The sequence below is a fragment of the Girardinichthys multiradiatus genome, chromosome 7 (assembly GCF_021462225.1).
Source record: "Girardinichthys multiradiatus isolate DD_20200921_A chromosome 7, DD_fGirMul_XY1, whole genome shotgun sequence".
Lineage (NCBI taxonomy): Eukaryota > Metazoa > Chordata > Actinopteri > Cyprinodontiformes > Goodeidae > Girardinichthys > Girardinichthys multiradiatus.
The window spans coordinates 14836244-14853448 of record NC_061800.1 but is presented as its reverse complement, the minus strand read 5'-3'; the positions used below and the strand labels follow the sequence as shown (position 1 = coordinate 14853448).

General features: G+C 42.5%; 1 protein-coding gene across 1 annotated transcript in view; it reads left to right on the top strand.

Moving 5' to 3' along the window:
• Positions 1-14288, top strand: part of si:dkey-91i10.3 (cytochrome P450) — a 28116-nt gene extending 13828 nt beyond the window's left edge. The window contains exons 7-9 of the mRNA XM_047370118.1: positions 11133-11214; positions 12413-12619; positions 12835-14288. Coding sequence (XP_047226074.1) covers positions 11133-11214; positions 12413-12619; positions 12835-12981 — 436 coding nt within the window. The 3' untranslated portion in view covers positions 12982-14288. The remainder of the gene's footprint in view (positions 1-11132; positions 11215-12412; positions 12620-12834) is intronic.
• The last annotated feature ends 2917 nt before the right edge of the window (positions 14289-17205 follow it).

The window sequence follows — 17205 nt, the reverse complement described above, 5'->3', positions numbered from 1 at the left end:
TCCAATGGCATCGGCCATTTTGTACCCAGGACAGCCCGCTCCTACATATCCCATCAAGCATTGCGACTGATATGACTGGGCGTCCCCAGTCTGACGTCACAGGATGCTATATAGGAGGCGCTCATGTTTGAAAAGCTGCCTTCCGCTGGAAACCAGATCCAGGATCGAAGAGCGTCACTTTAAGAGAAGAACTCTGTGAAGAGTTTCATTCATTCTCTCTCGTTGGACAACGAACTATTCATAACTGAAGTTTTTGGACTAAGAAGGCCAGAGATTTCACTTTTGCCGATCGAAGACGTGAGTTAACACGTAACTGGAGACACGGAGTTTCGGAGAGACGAACCGCTACCGTGTTTCATTTTCAAGTCGACTTTGATGGTCAGATCATATTTTTCCTTTTTGTCAAGAAGACCGAAGGACAAAGACTGACCGTTCCCCTGAAGTTAATTGTGGACGCACAATTAACTCAACCCCACGTTTCCTCGCTCGAATTCCCTCGCTCAGGAAGAAGACGACACAAGTAAAACCCATTTCTTTTTTTTAAATTTCTTTATTCAAGTCCTGGGCAGGGTCAGAGGTTGTAGAAGCGATCAGAATCGCTGGTTAGGATCTCATGTGTTCTGAATAATATGTGCATGTAACCTTGCTTGTTGAAACTTTGATGTGTTATGTAATATCGGGATCCGCCGTGTTCCCCAGAGCTGTCTGTGTTTACTATCTGAACGCAGGTGCGTTGCAAAACTGGACTGTTAAAACGACCTCATGGTAAAATTCTCCATTTTACCTTTGTCTTCAATCTCACTGTGCTAGCTTGCCTGCCGCCAAAAGTTATCAATCCTTTGTTTCAGGAGTAAAGGGGGGAAGTTTTATGATCAGAAGATCATAAAAGACACTCTAAGCTGCGCTCCAACCCCCCACCAGTCATCACCACACCCCCCTTTTCATATCCTCTCCTTTCCTCTGTTGTGCCATAAACTGCTGGTTGACTCCATACATACCCACTACCGTTTGTTGATTTTGCTTATTTAGATGTGTTTACCCCTGTGTATGTAGAATTTTGCATGTTGAGTAGGTGAAAATTAATAAATATTCACATAGATAAAGAGAGAGCGTTTGGTGTTTCATTGTGTGCAAAAAGTGATGTGTCAGTCAAAATAAGGTTCAAGTTCCACACGTTTCGGCAGAAATGGTCGATTAAACAGTGACATCTCCGGCAATAGTTATTAACTATTACGGAGTATTTAACGGTTGTAATTGTCAGAGGCGTCGAGCCACAATTACAACACCAGAAACCTCTCTGGTCTCGATTCGTAAATGAGGATTTATGATTAAGAAATTGATTTTGTCAGATTATGATTTGTAATTATAATTATTGATCAAGATTATTCAATCAATAATCATACTCCCAACATATGGCGTCCCTTTGACGGGCCTTAAAAAGACAGACATCAAATCACTGTTGCACAGAATGAACGAACAGTTGTGATCCCCGTTAACTAGACGTTATTGGGAGACTTGAGTTTCGCACAGAACGTTGTGAATTAGGGGATTTTGATTAGGTTGTGCTCAGTTCTACTGCAAAGGACAACATTAGCTTTCAGAGGTGTTTGTTGTGGATGCAAGGTGAAAGTTGGTTTAACTTGTGGAAAAGTTAAAGTTAATTTCCAGTCGCCAGCCTGCTGCTGCAGCTGTAAAAACCAGCGCTGATAAGCAGCAGACCTGCCCCAGTGGCCACTGAGCGTAATTACAGTTGTGACCAACATTCTCCCAGTCAGTTAGAGAACAACACCTACATCTGGTGGCCATTTAATAGATTACAGATTGCAGCTGGATTTCCCAAACCGCAGACCCGCACTCAGTACCATCTGGTGGTCACTAGTGCGAATTGCATTTCCTACGTTGATATTTTTTTTAAATTTTTTATTTATCACTCTATTCATTAACACAGGCAGATTATTCCATCACCTATGATCAAAAGGGCATAACTTAAAGTTGAAAGTCGAAGTTACAGATCATTCATTACCACTTTTGAAAAATTTTAAGCATTTTTGCTGGGTTTTTTTTTAGTGTGTGAAGCATGTTTTGACCTGACTCATAAAACTAACTTAGTTGTTTAACAGGAAGGTAGGTGATTCATATTAGAGAACACTAACATTTATTTGAAGCTAAGAACAGCATTGAATGTTTAGTTTCGTTTCCCATTTTTAAAATTTTATTTTGAACTTGGTTTCTGGGTTATTTCAAAAAAATTCTTTCCCTTTTTCCTTTTTTTTTTTTTGCATGTTTGCTTGATTAAAGCATAGACTTGGGTAAGCCACAGTTTGAACGGTCAAACCTGTGTGCCCATTTTAAGCAAACCCATACACCTGGAAGAGACAGGTATGAATCAGACAGCTAGCTGAATAGCTTAGCCTGTTGTGTGCAGCTAATTAAGTTTAGCAATCCCTAATCACTGAACAGCTTAGCATGTTGTGTGCAGCTAATTAAGTTTAGCAATCCCTAATCACTGAACAGCTTAGCCTGTTGTGTGCAGCTAATTAAGTTTAGCAATCCCTAATCACTGAATAGCTTAGCCTGTTGAATTGCTGCTAATTTCTTTAGTGGTGGTTCACAAATAAACAGTTTGTGTGTGTGCATTGTGCATTTTGGGCCAAAGATGGAGGGAACATCCCAGACTGCAGCTGGAGATGTGTGTATGGTGGAGGACCCCATTGGAATGCAGGCACAAGAGGTGATAGGGTCATTGATTCTGCTGTCCCCCGAGGAGCGTAAAGGCCTCAATGATTATGGCATTGAGCAATGTGAAGCCAGGATTCAGGAGTTGCTCCAAGTCATTAGAAACCCACCGAAGGACAGACGGGTCTCAGATGTGTTAGGACAGCTCACTCTGTTGTATCAGCGAAGGTTAATGTTGGAAGTTGACCAGCGCGTTAAACTGCAGTTCGAGCTGAATGATACGTTGCAGACGGTGGATGTCCTTCGAGGGGAAATAACAGAAGTGGGAAATAGATTAGAAGCAATAGAGGGTAGCCATGCCACCCCGCCCCCCCTGGAAGAATGGGGGGACGAACCGAAACCCACCTCACAGGTTGAAACCTTTGGAGGTGAGCCACACCTGCGAAACCCTGAGAGAACCTGCAGGTCAGATCTGGAGGATGTAGAAACTGCTCTCCAGAGATTACCTTTCCAGGCTCATGGGGTTCCCCAGACATCCACCGAGATAAGAACGGGGGTAAGTAGTCAGAATAGGTTCAGTGGTGCGGTGCCCCGCCCCACTGCAATCAGCAGCCATGAACGGTACCTAGCTGGGGACCCAGCAGGTGTAAATAGTTCACGGTTCAGATGCGAGCAGCCGTCAAACGTGACTCGCAGTACGGTCCTCTACGATCCCTCACCTCCGCCACGGCGACAGGAGTGCCGCCCCTGGGATTCAGGTAGCTCCTACCGCTCTCAACCGCTGCCCAGGACTCGAGTCCGGGAAGCACAGGGCCCACAGTTATACCAGGAGCAGCCTCCACTGCCTCCTCCGAGGATGAGGCGTGATGCACCGATACCCTCTGAGTGCAACCGGAGTGAACTCTCTGATGATGACTCAGATGGGCCGGGACCAATCCCTGAAAGTGGATTGCGCACCCGCCAGCTTGAGTCCCTTGCTAAAGACATAGAGCGTTTCGACCCTAATAAGGCAGAATCAAACATTGATGATTACCTTAGGGAAGTGGAACGCTGTCTTCTAGATTTGTACTGCCCATCAGCACGGGAGAAACTGAAGCTCATCTGGAAGACAACATCTAGGAGCGACCATGTTTTCATGGAGAGCCTGACACCCGCAGTCCGAGACCGTTATTCAACCCTTTGCGAAGCTTTAAGGGAGGAATATTCTGTGTACACGGACCGGGCCTCAGCCACACTTGGTGCTTTCGCGATCCAGCAAAAGAAAAGCGAAGCACCCAGGGAGTATTACCGGCGCTTGAGAGCCGTTTACTTCCAAGGACGCAATGCGCCAGGCATTGAGGAGGAACATGCTTTTAAATCCCTGTTCCTCCACAACCTTCATGAAAGTGTGCGATACGAAGTTACTATGTATTGCAGGACCAAGGCCATGAGCATGCAAGAGATCCGCAAATATGCTCAGATGGCGTGGGAAACACGTGCTCGCCCGACCAAGGGATCGGAGAGCGAGGCTAGGGTTTTACAGGTCCAGACTGAAAGAACCAGCCATGCATTAGAAGGTCAGGAAAGGCCTTCAACCAGAACCTATGCGAAGAACAGGTTCAGGGAACAACATAGGTTTGGTCAGCTGGACTGGGGGGGTGGTACTGAATACCAACCACAGTCAAAGTTGCCGGACCATTTCCGGTCAAACAGACGACCTGACCATCACGTGAAGCCTAAAGGTAAACCTGATGGAAGAGGGTGGAACCCACACGCAGAAGGGATTATGGGGAAAGAGATGGAGGAGGCCTTGCGTAAGATGGTGATGGAAGCGGTGCGTCAGGCCACCATGCCCCCACAACCCTTGAAACAGGAAGCGGACCTAGTTAAACCAGACCCAAACTTCCCGTCAGCATGACTAGGCGTGGACCCAGTCTCCACAGCCATCAGAGTCTACCTGATCGGATGGGGAGACAAACCTGGGAAACTCCAAGAACCCCTTGGGACTTCTCCAGGAGAAACACCACAAATCATTGCTCCAAGGTTCTTAGGTAAACTGAACCATAATGAGCATATAGGTTACCTACACTATTTCACTAGTATAGGAGGACAGGTCAAACTGAGGTTCCATTTTAAAACAGGATCAGAGATCAGCCTGTGGTTCTCGGTCTCGTTTGAGGAGGCGAGTAGAGCCATGCTCTCCCTCAGTAAACCACTTCAGGCTGAATTTCGTGATGTAAGTATCACCAGCTGCACCCAAAACCGATCATGCATCACTAATTGGGTGGAGCTGGACATTACACCCGAAGACACGGCTCTGGTGCACCCCATCTATAGGTGCACATAAAACAAAGACCTTTGTCTTGGTGGCCAGGACCTGCTGGACAGGCTGGCCCCACTCATTGACGGCCACCAGGACCAACTCTGGGTCCAGGCGGAGGTGCAAAACCCACGGGGTGCACGCAGCGAACGATTTGTTGTGACCAATCAGGTCAGCAGCTTAGAGGAGCCCAAAGGGCCTCTCAGGCCCTCATCAGAGCCGGTCATGTGCACCTCCGAGACACAGCTGCACCCAGCCATCCAGGAAACTCCTGCCAGAGGCGGTCATGCATTGCTTGGCTCTTTAAAGAACCCAGGTGTGGACACTTACAACCCCAAAGTGGTGGAAGGTGTACACCTGGAAACCATGTTCATACCAGAAGTGCTACTAGCATTCTGGCTGGGACATCCATCAACCATTAGAGAGCTGTATGACCGTTTGTGCCAAAAAGACCCCTTTGTAACTGAGGCACAACACAGCCACACACTCCTTTTAGTAGACGGGCTCCGCCCTCTCCTCAAGACAGCCAGTGTGCAGATTGGCATCAAACAGCTCTCCCATGCTATGGACATTGTTCCAACAGACCAAAAGGGGGTCACGTTATCCGACGCCCATTACTCTCCTGTAGGGTGCCATAGGAGCTACAAAGCCACACTCCACACCCTCCAGCAGATGGCGCACTGGCCTCCAAGGTCTCACAACACCCAGGTCTACATCAAAGGATGTTTAACCTGCCGCCAGTTTCAGCCATCCCAGCCAACCAGTAAACCTCCGCTTCAGCGAAGGGGGGTTACATTACCTTGGTTCCACCTTCAGACCAACTGGGTCAAACCAGCTCCAAAATTAACAGGAGGTAACAAATTCCTCCTAACTGCGACATGCAGCTTCATCAAGTGGGTTGGATGCTTGTCAGAAAAGGTTGACACCATCATCCCAGCTGCTGCTCTTTAGCTGAACCAGATGAAGTCCTACATCGAACTCTCCTCCCCAAGAACAGAGCTTGTCTCAATGTCCGGGAAAGGAGAGGCCAGTGCGTAGGACTAGTTAAATAGGTGCATGTTTCATTAACTCACACTAACATGCACTAATCACTAACAACTTTCTTCAACAGAAACAGTTAAACATATAACTACCTTCTAGGACACAGTCTTAAACTGTAAGTTGAAACGATAATTTTCCATAACACTGTATGCACAGCAGACCTCACAAAAGTGTTTAAGAATGATGTAATGGACACACCCATGCTGCCCGAGATTTCATACAAAATCGTGTTAAAGGAGGTTGGTTCATCTATAGACAGTCCCACCGAGGCACAGATACCCATTGACCTAGTTCTGCTGAACTTAGTAGAGAAATCCTAAGTCCACCACGACAGACACCTTGCAACCTCCACAAACACACCTGGCTTATAGCCTAAATACTGCAATTCGTTTATTCTTTTCTCCCTCTTTCCACATCTAGATAGTTTAGAGACAGGAGTCCTATTAAAACCCATCATCATCCGGAAGAGCCAATGGTTTAAGCCTAAACCTGTTTTAACCATTCGTTTTAGATTACACACCGCATACCAGCAGGTTAAGCGTTTACAGGTCAGGATTGATTCCCTCACATTCATTCCCTCACGGTTCATAGCACCGCCTTTGCCAACGACTCAGCCAGGGTCCAGTGCCTAATAGAAGTTGGATGAATAAGCTATGAACCATGATTTTGTTTGTTCCTTTTATTCTTATATATACATATATATGTACGATATCTGTTATTGTTTCATTTTGTCTCAGGATTACCAAAGCTGATGACCAAAGAATGTAATGATGATGTGAATGTATTGTCCTGTATTTGTCTCATTGAACAATGTAGAAAGGGATGAGTTTAGTCAGAGTTAGTCCTGCCCAGGCTAACCTCTATCCTGCCCAGTCGTAGGTTTTGAGTAACACAGAGACAATTTTGTTTTGTTCTGCTTCGCCACGGATCACTGATTGCTCAGCAAAGGACAGAATGGTCCCAGTAGCTTCAAAGACTGCGATTCATCTCACCCTTTGAACCTAGGGGGGAATGTTGGACCACTTGTTTGCTGAGTATTGGATTATCTGCCCGTTGTTGGACGTCACTGTGCCCCTCCAATGGCATCGGCCATTTTGTACCCAGGACAGCCCGCTCCTACATATCCCATCAAGCATTGCGACTGATATGACTGGGCGTCCCCAGTCTGACGTCACAGGATGCTATATAGGAGGCTCTCATGTTTGAAAAGCTGCCTTCCGCTGGAAACCAGATCCAGGATCGAAGAGCGTCACTTTAAGAGAAGAACTCTGTGAAGAGTTTCATTCATTCTCTCTCGTTGGACAACGAACTATTCATAACTGAAGTTTTTGGACTAAGAAGGCCAGAGATTTCACTTTTGCCGATCGAAGACGTGAGTTAACACGTAACTGGAGACACGGAGTTTCGGAGAGACGAACCGCTACCGTGTTTCATTTTCAAGTCGACTTTGATGGTCAGATCATATTTTTCCTTTTTGTCAAGAAGACCGAAGGACAAAGACTGACCGTTCCCCTGAAGTTAATTGTGGACGCACAATTAACTCAACCCCACGTTTCCTCGCTCGAATTCCCTCGCTCAGGAAGAAGACGACACAAGTAAAACCCATTTCTTTTTTTTAAATTTCTTTATTCAAGTCCTGGGCAGGGTCAGAGGTTGTAGAAGTGATCAGAATCGCTGGTTAGGATCTCATGTGTTCTGAATAATATGTGCATGTAACCTTGCTTGTTGAAACTTTGATGTGTTATGTAATATCGGGATCCGCCGTGTTCCCCAGAGCTGTCTGTGTTTACTATCTGAACGCGGGTGCGTTGCAAAACTGGACTGTTAAAACGACCTCATGGTAAAATTCTCCATTTTACCTTTGTCTTCAATCTCACTGTGCTAGCTTGCCGCCAAAAGTTATCAATCCTTTGTTTCAGGAGTAAAGGGGGGAAGTTTTATGATCAGAAGATCATAAAAGACACTCTAAGCTGCGCTCCAACCCCCCACCAGTCATCACCACACCCCCCTTTTCATATCCTCTCCTTTCCTCTGTTGTGCCATAAACTGCTGGTTGACTCCATACATACCCACTACCGTTTGTTGATTTTGCTTATTTAGATGTGTTTACCCCTGTGTATGTAGAATTTTGCATGTTGAGTAGGTGAAAATTAATAAATATTCACATAGATAGAGAGCGTTTGGTGTTTTATTGTGTGCAAAAAGTGATGTGTCAGTCAAAATAAGGTTCAAGTTCCACACATTTCGGCAGAAATGGTCGATTAAACAGTGACATCTCCGGCAATAGTTATTAACTATTACGGAGTATTTAACGGTTGTAATTGTCAGAGGCGTCGAGCCACAATTACAACACCAGAAACCTCTCTGGTCTCGATTCGTAAATGAGGATTTATGATTAAGAAATTGATTTTGTCAGATTATGATTTGTAATTATAATTATTGATCAAGATTATTCAATCAATAATCATACTCCCAACAGATGGATGGATGGATGGTTGGATGGTTGGATGGATGGATGGATGGATGGTTGGATGGATGCATGGATGGATGGTTGGATGGATGGATGGATGCATGGATGGATGGATGGATGGATGGTTGGATGGATGGATGGATGGATGGTTGGATGGATGGATGGATGGATGGTTGGATGGATGGATGGATGGATGCATGGATGGATGCATGGATGGATGGATGGATGGATGGATGCATGGATGGATGCATGGATGGATGGATGGATGGATGCATGGATGGATGGATGGATGGATGGTTGGATGGATGGATGGATGGATGCATGGATGGATGGATGGATGGATGCATGGATGGATGGTTGGATGGATGGATGGATGGATGGTTGGATGGATGGATGGATGGATGGATGCATGGATGGATGGATGGATGCATGGATGGATGGATGGATGGTTGGATGGATGCATGGATGGATGGTTGGATGGATGGATGGATGGATGGATGGTTGGATGGATGGATGGATGCATGGATGGATGGTTGGATGGATGGATGGATGGATGCATGGATGGTTGGATGGATGGATGCATGGATGGATGGATGGATGGTTGGATGGATGGATGGATGGATGGATGGATGGATGGATGGATGGTTGGATGGATGGATGGATGCATGGATGGATGGATGGATGCATGGATGGATGGTTGGATGGATGGATGGATGGATGGTTGGATGGATGGATGGATGGATGGTTGGATGGATGGATTGTTGGATGGATGGATGGATGGATGCATGGATGGATGGATGGATGGATGTTTTTATCTGTGTCATTTTGTTATTAAGACATACATTTAAAACCAGATATTTACATACACTGTAAAAAGACAGATTACCTTTTTTGTCACTGACATGAAATCAGCCTAAATTAAAAGAGGACAGAGAGAGTTTTTAGGTATCTTTTTTAATACATTCTTCAAAAGTCAGATGTTTACATACACTAAGATCACTATGCCTTTAAACTGCTTGTGAACGCACAGATCATGATGACGTCATGGGTTTGTAAGCTTCTGATAGTGTAATAAAAAACTGAGTTAAGTGGTGGCACATATGTGGATGGATTTTATGATGTCACACTGCTTCCTTGTGTGACATCATGGAAAAGAAATCAGCCAAAACATCAAAAGAAGAGCTGTAAACCTCCACAATTTTTGTTCCTCCCTGGGGACAATTTACAGAAGCCGGACATAGCCATGTTGTTCTGCTTGCAATTATAAAAAGCATGGAAACGTTTAGCCATCATTGCGTTCAGGATAAGGTTGGGGTTCTGTTTTGGTATGAAGGATGTGAATTCACCCCAGAACAACAGCTTTACACCTTGTGAAAATAATGCAATATAAAAAGCCAAATTACAGTTTTTAAATCCACTCGGGGAACAAAGACCTTGATTTTTGGACAGATGTCTTGTGTTCTGATAAAACTAAAATTGAAGCGTTTGGCCATAATAGTTATCGTTACATTCGGAGGAAAACTGGGAAAGTTAACAAGGTGGAGAACAGCAGACCAGCTGTGAAATACAGGGGTGGCAGCTTTATGTAATGTGTGTGTTGTGCTGCAGGAGGGACTTTTTGCACTACACAAAATATATGAGGAAAGAACATTAGGTGAAAAACGTGTAGCAACATCTCAAGACATGAGCCAGGAAGTTAAAGCTTGCATGCAAATGTGTTTTCCAAATAGACAATGATCTTAAGCATACCACTAACTTAGTTACAAAGTGGCTTAAGGACAACAAGGCCAATGTTTTGGCGTGGCCATTACAAACCTCAGATCTCAGCCCCAAAGAACATTTCTGGAAAATACTGAAAAGGTGTCTGTGAGCACAGTGGTCTACACACCTAACTCAGTCACACCAGTTCTCTAAGGAGGAATGGGCCAAAATTCTAGCAAACTATTGAGGAAAAAAGGATACACAAAATGCTTGATCTAGGTCATATGGTTTAAAGGCCAAATACTAAGTAAATATGTTTAAATTTCTGATTATACAAATATATTTTAAACCAAAATGCTCTAAAAGATTCTCATTTAGCCATTTAGCAAATAGAGACATTTGTGGTGATACTTACTGACCTAAAACAGAAAAAGTTTAGTTTGATTTAATGTAAGATGGTGATTGAAAAAAAGAAGAGGTTGATTGTCTTTTTGTACAATGTGAGTAATCATTTGGTTTTAATTGTCCTGTATGTCCAACACCAAGGTATCTGCAACCATCTGTGACCTAATACCTGGAGAGATGTATTAGGCAAATAAAATACTAAAACCTACCTGTTTTTGGAAACTTATAACAGTCTAACATGAAGAAAAGTTAAAAGAGCAGCTCTGTTGGCATTGAAAATGAAAACTGTCAACTCTAGTATGGTTAAAATATTTTAAATATCTTGGTAAACTGTAAAAGAGGTGAATATTTTAGTTTAGCTGTTAACTGCTTGACATGGTCTAAACAGCTTTCCAAATGGACACAAGTAACACAACTAAGTATCGTTACATCTGCATGTATTGATTTGTTTTTCAAGTATAAGTGATAAATATGTTATTCCTTTTAGACACATTTTGTTTTTAACTGTGTTGATTCCTCAATGCATTCTCTGTTCTCCAGACTATATCCGGTGGTACCAGGAAACGCCCGTATTACTGCTGAAAATGAGATTGTAGTTGGAGATTATCTCTTTCCAAAAAAGGTAAGACCGATGTTGATCAGTCCCGGCCTCTTACCTCCCAGTAAGCATAGAAGCTACGCCACAAAACAAACACACCTTCATATTCCCCGTTGGTTCAATAATAATCATTCTAATAATAATAACAAGAACAATAATAGTATTAAATACAATAGTAAATATCAAAAGAGGTGAATTGAACAGTACCTAATCTCAGTGATACAGTTGAAACCAGATATTTACTTACACAGAATGAGAGATTTTTTTTAACATATATATTTTCTTACTTTCTTCAGATTGAGAAGTTTACATACATCTACTGTACTTATTCTTTTGTAGAAATACCTTTAAAAACCGTTTGACTTGGGTCAAATGTTTTGAGTATTCTTCTGCAAGCTTCCCACAAGAGTTTGCTGGGATTTTGGCCCATTCCTCCTGACAGAACCACTGTAACTGAGTCAGGCTTGTAGGCCGTCTTGCGCTCACACACCTTTTCACCTCTGACCACAAATGTCCTAGGGGACTGAAATCAGGACTTTGTAATTGTCACTTTAAACGTTACTTTGTGGCCCTTAAGTCTCCTTCTAACTAATTTGATTGTATAATAAGGTCGTTGTCGATATAGAAGACCTATTTGTGCCCAAGCTTTACATTCTTAGTTGATTTCTTATAAAGTTGCTTCTATATTTCCACATAATGTTCTTTCCTTATGATGACTTCTATTTTGTGAAATATAAAACATGATACTGCCACCCCCGTGCTTCACAAATGGGATGGTGTTCTCAGGCTTGCAAGCTTTATTTCCTTTAAATGTAACGTTAACACTTCAGTTTTAGCTTCATCGCACCACCAGACAGTTCCCATGTCAGTACAGGACTTGTTTTCTCTTCCATTTTAACTCAAATGTTGAGACTCAACCTATCAAAAGGTTACAAGAACTGTGACATCATCATCTGGGCTTTCCCAAATTATTTAAAGCACTGTAATGTGTATAAACTTAAATGCTTGGATTTGAATACAAGTAATACATAATTTTCTCTTTCATTATTTTTTTCATTTAGTAAATGTGAATAATCTGGATAATCCTGAATAAAAGCAAATGGAAAATTTGAGTCTAATTTGATGTCAGACAGTGAGAAAGAAAAACGTTATGTGTCTTTTTATACAGTGTATAAATATCTGGTTTTTACTGGATGTGTGGGAACCTTTCTGCCCCTCATAGACTCTGTTCCACCTGTGTCACTATGCTGTGTCCTATGAGGAGAGCATCTTTCCTGATCCTCAAACCTTCCTGCCGCAGCGCTGGCTGAGAGGCGGGGATGATAAGATCAAACAGCACCCGTTTGGGTCAGTACCTTTTGGTTTCGGTATCCGGGCCTGTTTAGGACGGAGGGTGGCCGAGCTTGAGATGTATCTCCTTTTGTCCAGGGTAAGAGTATCTGGTTCTATCTGTGCAGTTCTGTGTGTGCTTCATATCTTAAACTATTTAAGTGATATTTCAACTCGGTAGTACATTTTTAACGGCAAACTCTTGTGGGAGTGTGGATCTTGAGTTTTATTTACTCTCAGCCCAAAAGCCAGAGTCGAATTTGAGTGTGACGATTATGTGTTGCACATAAACAATTTTGTTGCTTTATGTTTTAGGTTATAAAGCACTACAAGATTAGGCCGGACCCTGCTGGAAAGACAGTGAAGCCGATCACCAGAACTTTGCTCTGCCCCGCGACACCAATCAACCTCCAGTTTCTGGATAGAAGAGCTTTGCAGGAGGAGGAGAGAGCGACAGCATGAGGGTTTTTTTAAAATCTGTAAACTGTTTAGTATTCACAGTGCCGCCGTCATAGCACCAATCTTTTGTTTCTGCAGAGTTCTCTACATAAACAGTAACAGGAATGAACCAACACTGAGACATACAGCACAGGCTGGATGTGACAGGCTGTAGAGTACAGTACATACAGTTAAACCGTCTCTTCATGTAAATCTGATGACTTTATCCTGCAATTTGTTTCAGCCCATCATTTTGGATATGCAAGGGTTTATATGTTGTTAGCACAAAATGTTGCGAGTTCACAACTGATTCATGTCTGGTTTCTTCTTTCATTATTTTAGTCAAAGATTATGCATGGCATTGCATTAAAAAGGTAATTTTAAAGCAGTTTGCACAAAAACTGGCCTCAAATAGGCGCACTTTCATGGCAATATTTCATGACAATTTAAAGAGAAAAAGGATTTTTCTTTATTCTAAGTAATAAACTTTTGCTAAAGCTGTTATCTGTCACTATTTTAAAGTGGCTTGCATGAATATCTATACCCCATAAAGCTGCATGTCTTGTCACACTACAACCAAAACTTTATTTTTGTATTTTACTTTATGAAATATACCAACACAAAGTAGTGTAATATTGTGAAGTGAAAGGTAAGGAACACATGGCAGAAGAGCATCCATACAGCAAAATACTGCCACTGCCGTTTTTCACCGTAGGGGCAGTATGCTCAGGTTGAAGCCAAAAGGTTCAGTTAATAATGCTCTCCCTGTCCAGCCAGTCAGTTTAGTTAGAGGGCCATGTATTGTAAGGCCTATTGGCTTTGTCCCTCTGATTAATGCTCACCCTGCCCACACTTTCAGCTTAGGTGGCTGTCCATGTAGGTTTGCAGTTGTGCCAGACTTTCCATTTTCTGTGTCACCAAGTCACCAATCCCGAAGGCAAATGGTTGCACAGAATTTTATTTAGAGGTTAAGGGCAAAGGTAAAGGGGGCTAATCTAAAAAAGGGGAAAAATTGTCTTTAGCTATATATTTATTAATTAAAACATTAAAAACACTATTTTGTTAATCATTTTACTTTTCATCAGATAAATGTAGCCCTGTTTCTCTTTTGTCATTTTGTCTTATATAGCTCATTAAAATGAAATTTGATTGCTTTTTGAAAAAGTTGCACTTATTCTAATATCAGAGCACTATAATTAAAAAAAATGTTTGAGATGTGCGTGAGGTGACATAGTACAAATCTGCATTATTTCTGACAATAGGAAAAACAAAGATTTACTTTTTGAAATAAAAAAAAAAATCTATTCAAATAAATTCTGGATCTTCTTGTTGTTGGTTGTCCTTTTTTTTGTGTTTACGATTTGCTTTGAATAAAAAATCCCTTTGTTTCAAGCAAATGAGAAATATGCATTTTATTTTAAACATGTCCTGGTGTTTGCAGAGTATTTCATAAGAATAAAAGTGATCACTATTAACAGTTGTGGGTAATCATGTCTTGTCTAGCAGTGCTGAACGACATTCAAAATAAAGCTTTTAAATCATTAGTATTAGACATTTTTCCAAGACGTGATGTGCAGCACTCTAAGAAACAACCAATGTCCTGCAATGTCCTGCTCTATTCTTACTTTGACACTTATTACAACAAAATAGTAAATAAAAGCTAAGTGCAATAAATATTGTACAACTTAAGTTTCAGTCTGCTACTGTTTGATATTACTGTAAAAATACAGTATATAGTTGTTAGATTATGACTCCAGTATTTTTGCCATTAGCACTTTTTTATCAATAAATACTAAATAGCTCATCATTCTGAAACAATAATTTATCCTTTCATGCTAAAGAAGGTATGTACATTAAAATCATTTTTGCATTCAGCCGTTTCTTTAATTTTGTAGCATTATTTTTTGTGGTCGGTTTACTTGATGATCTATTCTGCTCTCTGTACACTAATGTGGTACTGCATGATTTCTGAGTTTGATAATCTGAGTTCTGCATAAATAAACAACATAGGAACACAACCAGTTAAGTTCATGTTAAAATAACCATATCATCACAATCTGGGAGCAGTGCCCTAAACAACTACCCCGTGTTAGAAAAAAGTTCTCCATACACTCGGATAGTGGATTCCTTTACCTGCCCACTACCACAGGCTGCCTCTGGTACCAGTAAAGAATCAATTAAAAATCTTTCCAGCTGTAGAAATGCAGTTAGCTTCTTCCTTGTCCTCAGAATTAATGGAAACATTAACTTTCCGCATGGAGTTTGCATTTTCTCCCCGTGCATGCATGGGTTCTCACCAGGTACTCCGGGTTCCTCCCACAGTCCAAAAACATGACTGTCAGGTTAATTGGTCTCTCTAAATTGCCCTTAGGTGTGAATGAATGTGTGTATGGTTGTTTGTCCTGTATGTCTCTGTGTTGCCCTGCAATGGATTGGCGACCTGTCCAGGGTGGACCCTGCCTCTCGCCTGTAGACTGTTGGAGATAGGCACCAGCTCCCCCGTGACCCACTGTGGAAAAAGCGATAAATACAGTACAGACCAAAGGTTTGGACATACCTTCTCATTCAAAGAGTTTTCTTAATTTTCATGACTATGAATATTGTAACTTCACACTGAAGGCATCAAAACTATGAATTAACACAAGTGGAATTATATACTGAACAAAAAAGTGTGAAACAACTGAAAATATGTCTTATATTCTAGGTTCTTCGAAGTAGCCACCTTTTGCTTTGATTCCTGCTCCGTACACTCTTGGCATTCTGTTGATGAGCTTCAAGAGGTAGTCACCTGAAATGGTTTTCACTTCACAGGTGTGCCCTGTCAGGTTTAATAAGTGGGATTTCAAGCCTTATAAATGGGGTTGGGACCATCAGTTGTGTTGTGCAGGAGGTGGATATAGTACACAGCTGATAGTCCTACTGAATAGACTGTTAGTATTTGTATTATGGCAAGAAAAAAGCAGCTAAGTAAAGAAACACAAGTGGCCATTATTACTTTAAGAAATGAAGGTCAGTCAGTCCGAACAATTGGAAACACTTTGAAAGTGTCCCCAAGTGCAGTCGCAAAAACCATCAAGCGCTACAAAGAAACTGGCTCACATGAGGACCGCCCCAGGAAAGGAAGACCAAGAGTCACCTCTGCTGCGGACGATAATTCATCCGAGTCACCAGCCTCAGAAATCGCAGGTTAACAGCAGCTCAGATTAGAGAACAGGTCAATGCCACACAGAGTTCTAGCAGCAGACACATCTCTAGAACAACTGTTAAGAGGAGACTGTTTGAATCAGGCCTTCATGGTAAAATAGCTGCTAGGAAACCACTGCTGAAGACAGGCAACAAGCAGAAGAGACTTGTTTGGGCAAAGAACACAAGAAATGGACATTAAACCAGTGGAAATCTGTGATTTGGTCTGATGAGTCTAAGTTTGAGATCTTTGGCTCCAACCACCGTGTCTTTGTGCGGCACAGAAGAGGTGAACAGATGGACTCTACATGCCTGGTTCCCACCGTGAAGCATGGAGGAGGAGGTGTGATGGTGTGGGGGTGCTTTGCTGGTGACACTGTTGGGGATTTATTCAAAATTGAAGGCATACTGAACCAGCATGGCTACCACAGCATCTTGCAGCGGCATGCTATTCCATCCGGTTTGCGTTTAGTTGGACCATCATTTATTTTTCAACAGGACAATGACCCCAAACACACCTCCAGGCTGTGTAAGGACTATTTGACCAAGAAGGAGAGTGATGGGGTGCTGCGCCAGATGACCTGGCCTCCACAGTCACCGGACCTGAACCCAATCAAGATGGTTTGGGGTGAGCTGGACCGCAGAGTGAAGGCAAAAGGGCCAACAAGTGCTAAGCATCTCTGGGAACTCCTTCAAGACTGTTGGAAAACCATTTCAGGTGACTACCTCTTGAAGCTCATCAACAGAATGCCAAGAGTGTGCGGAGCAGTAATCAAAGCAAAAGGTGGATACTTTGAAGAACCTAGAATATCAGACATATTTTCAGTTGTCTCACACTTTTTTGTTCAGTATATAATTCCACGTGTTAATTCATAGTTTAGTTTACAAATTTTAGGTAATCCACTGGAGGGCGCAGTTGGACCGGAACTGCTGGACTCCTGCAGCATGGATTGCAGACGCACACCTGTTCATTATCAAGCCATCAGCTGAAGTATATGAGGAGTGGGCTGACAGTCCTTCTGCGCTGTGAGTGTTAACCTAAGCCCTCTGAGTTTTCTGATGGGT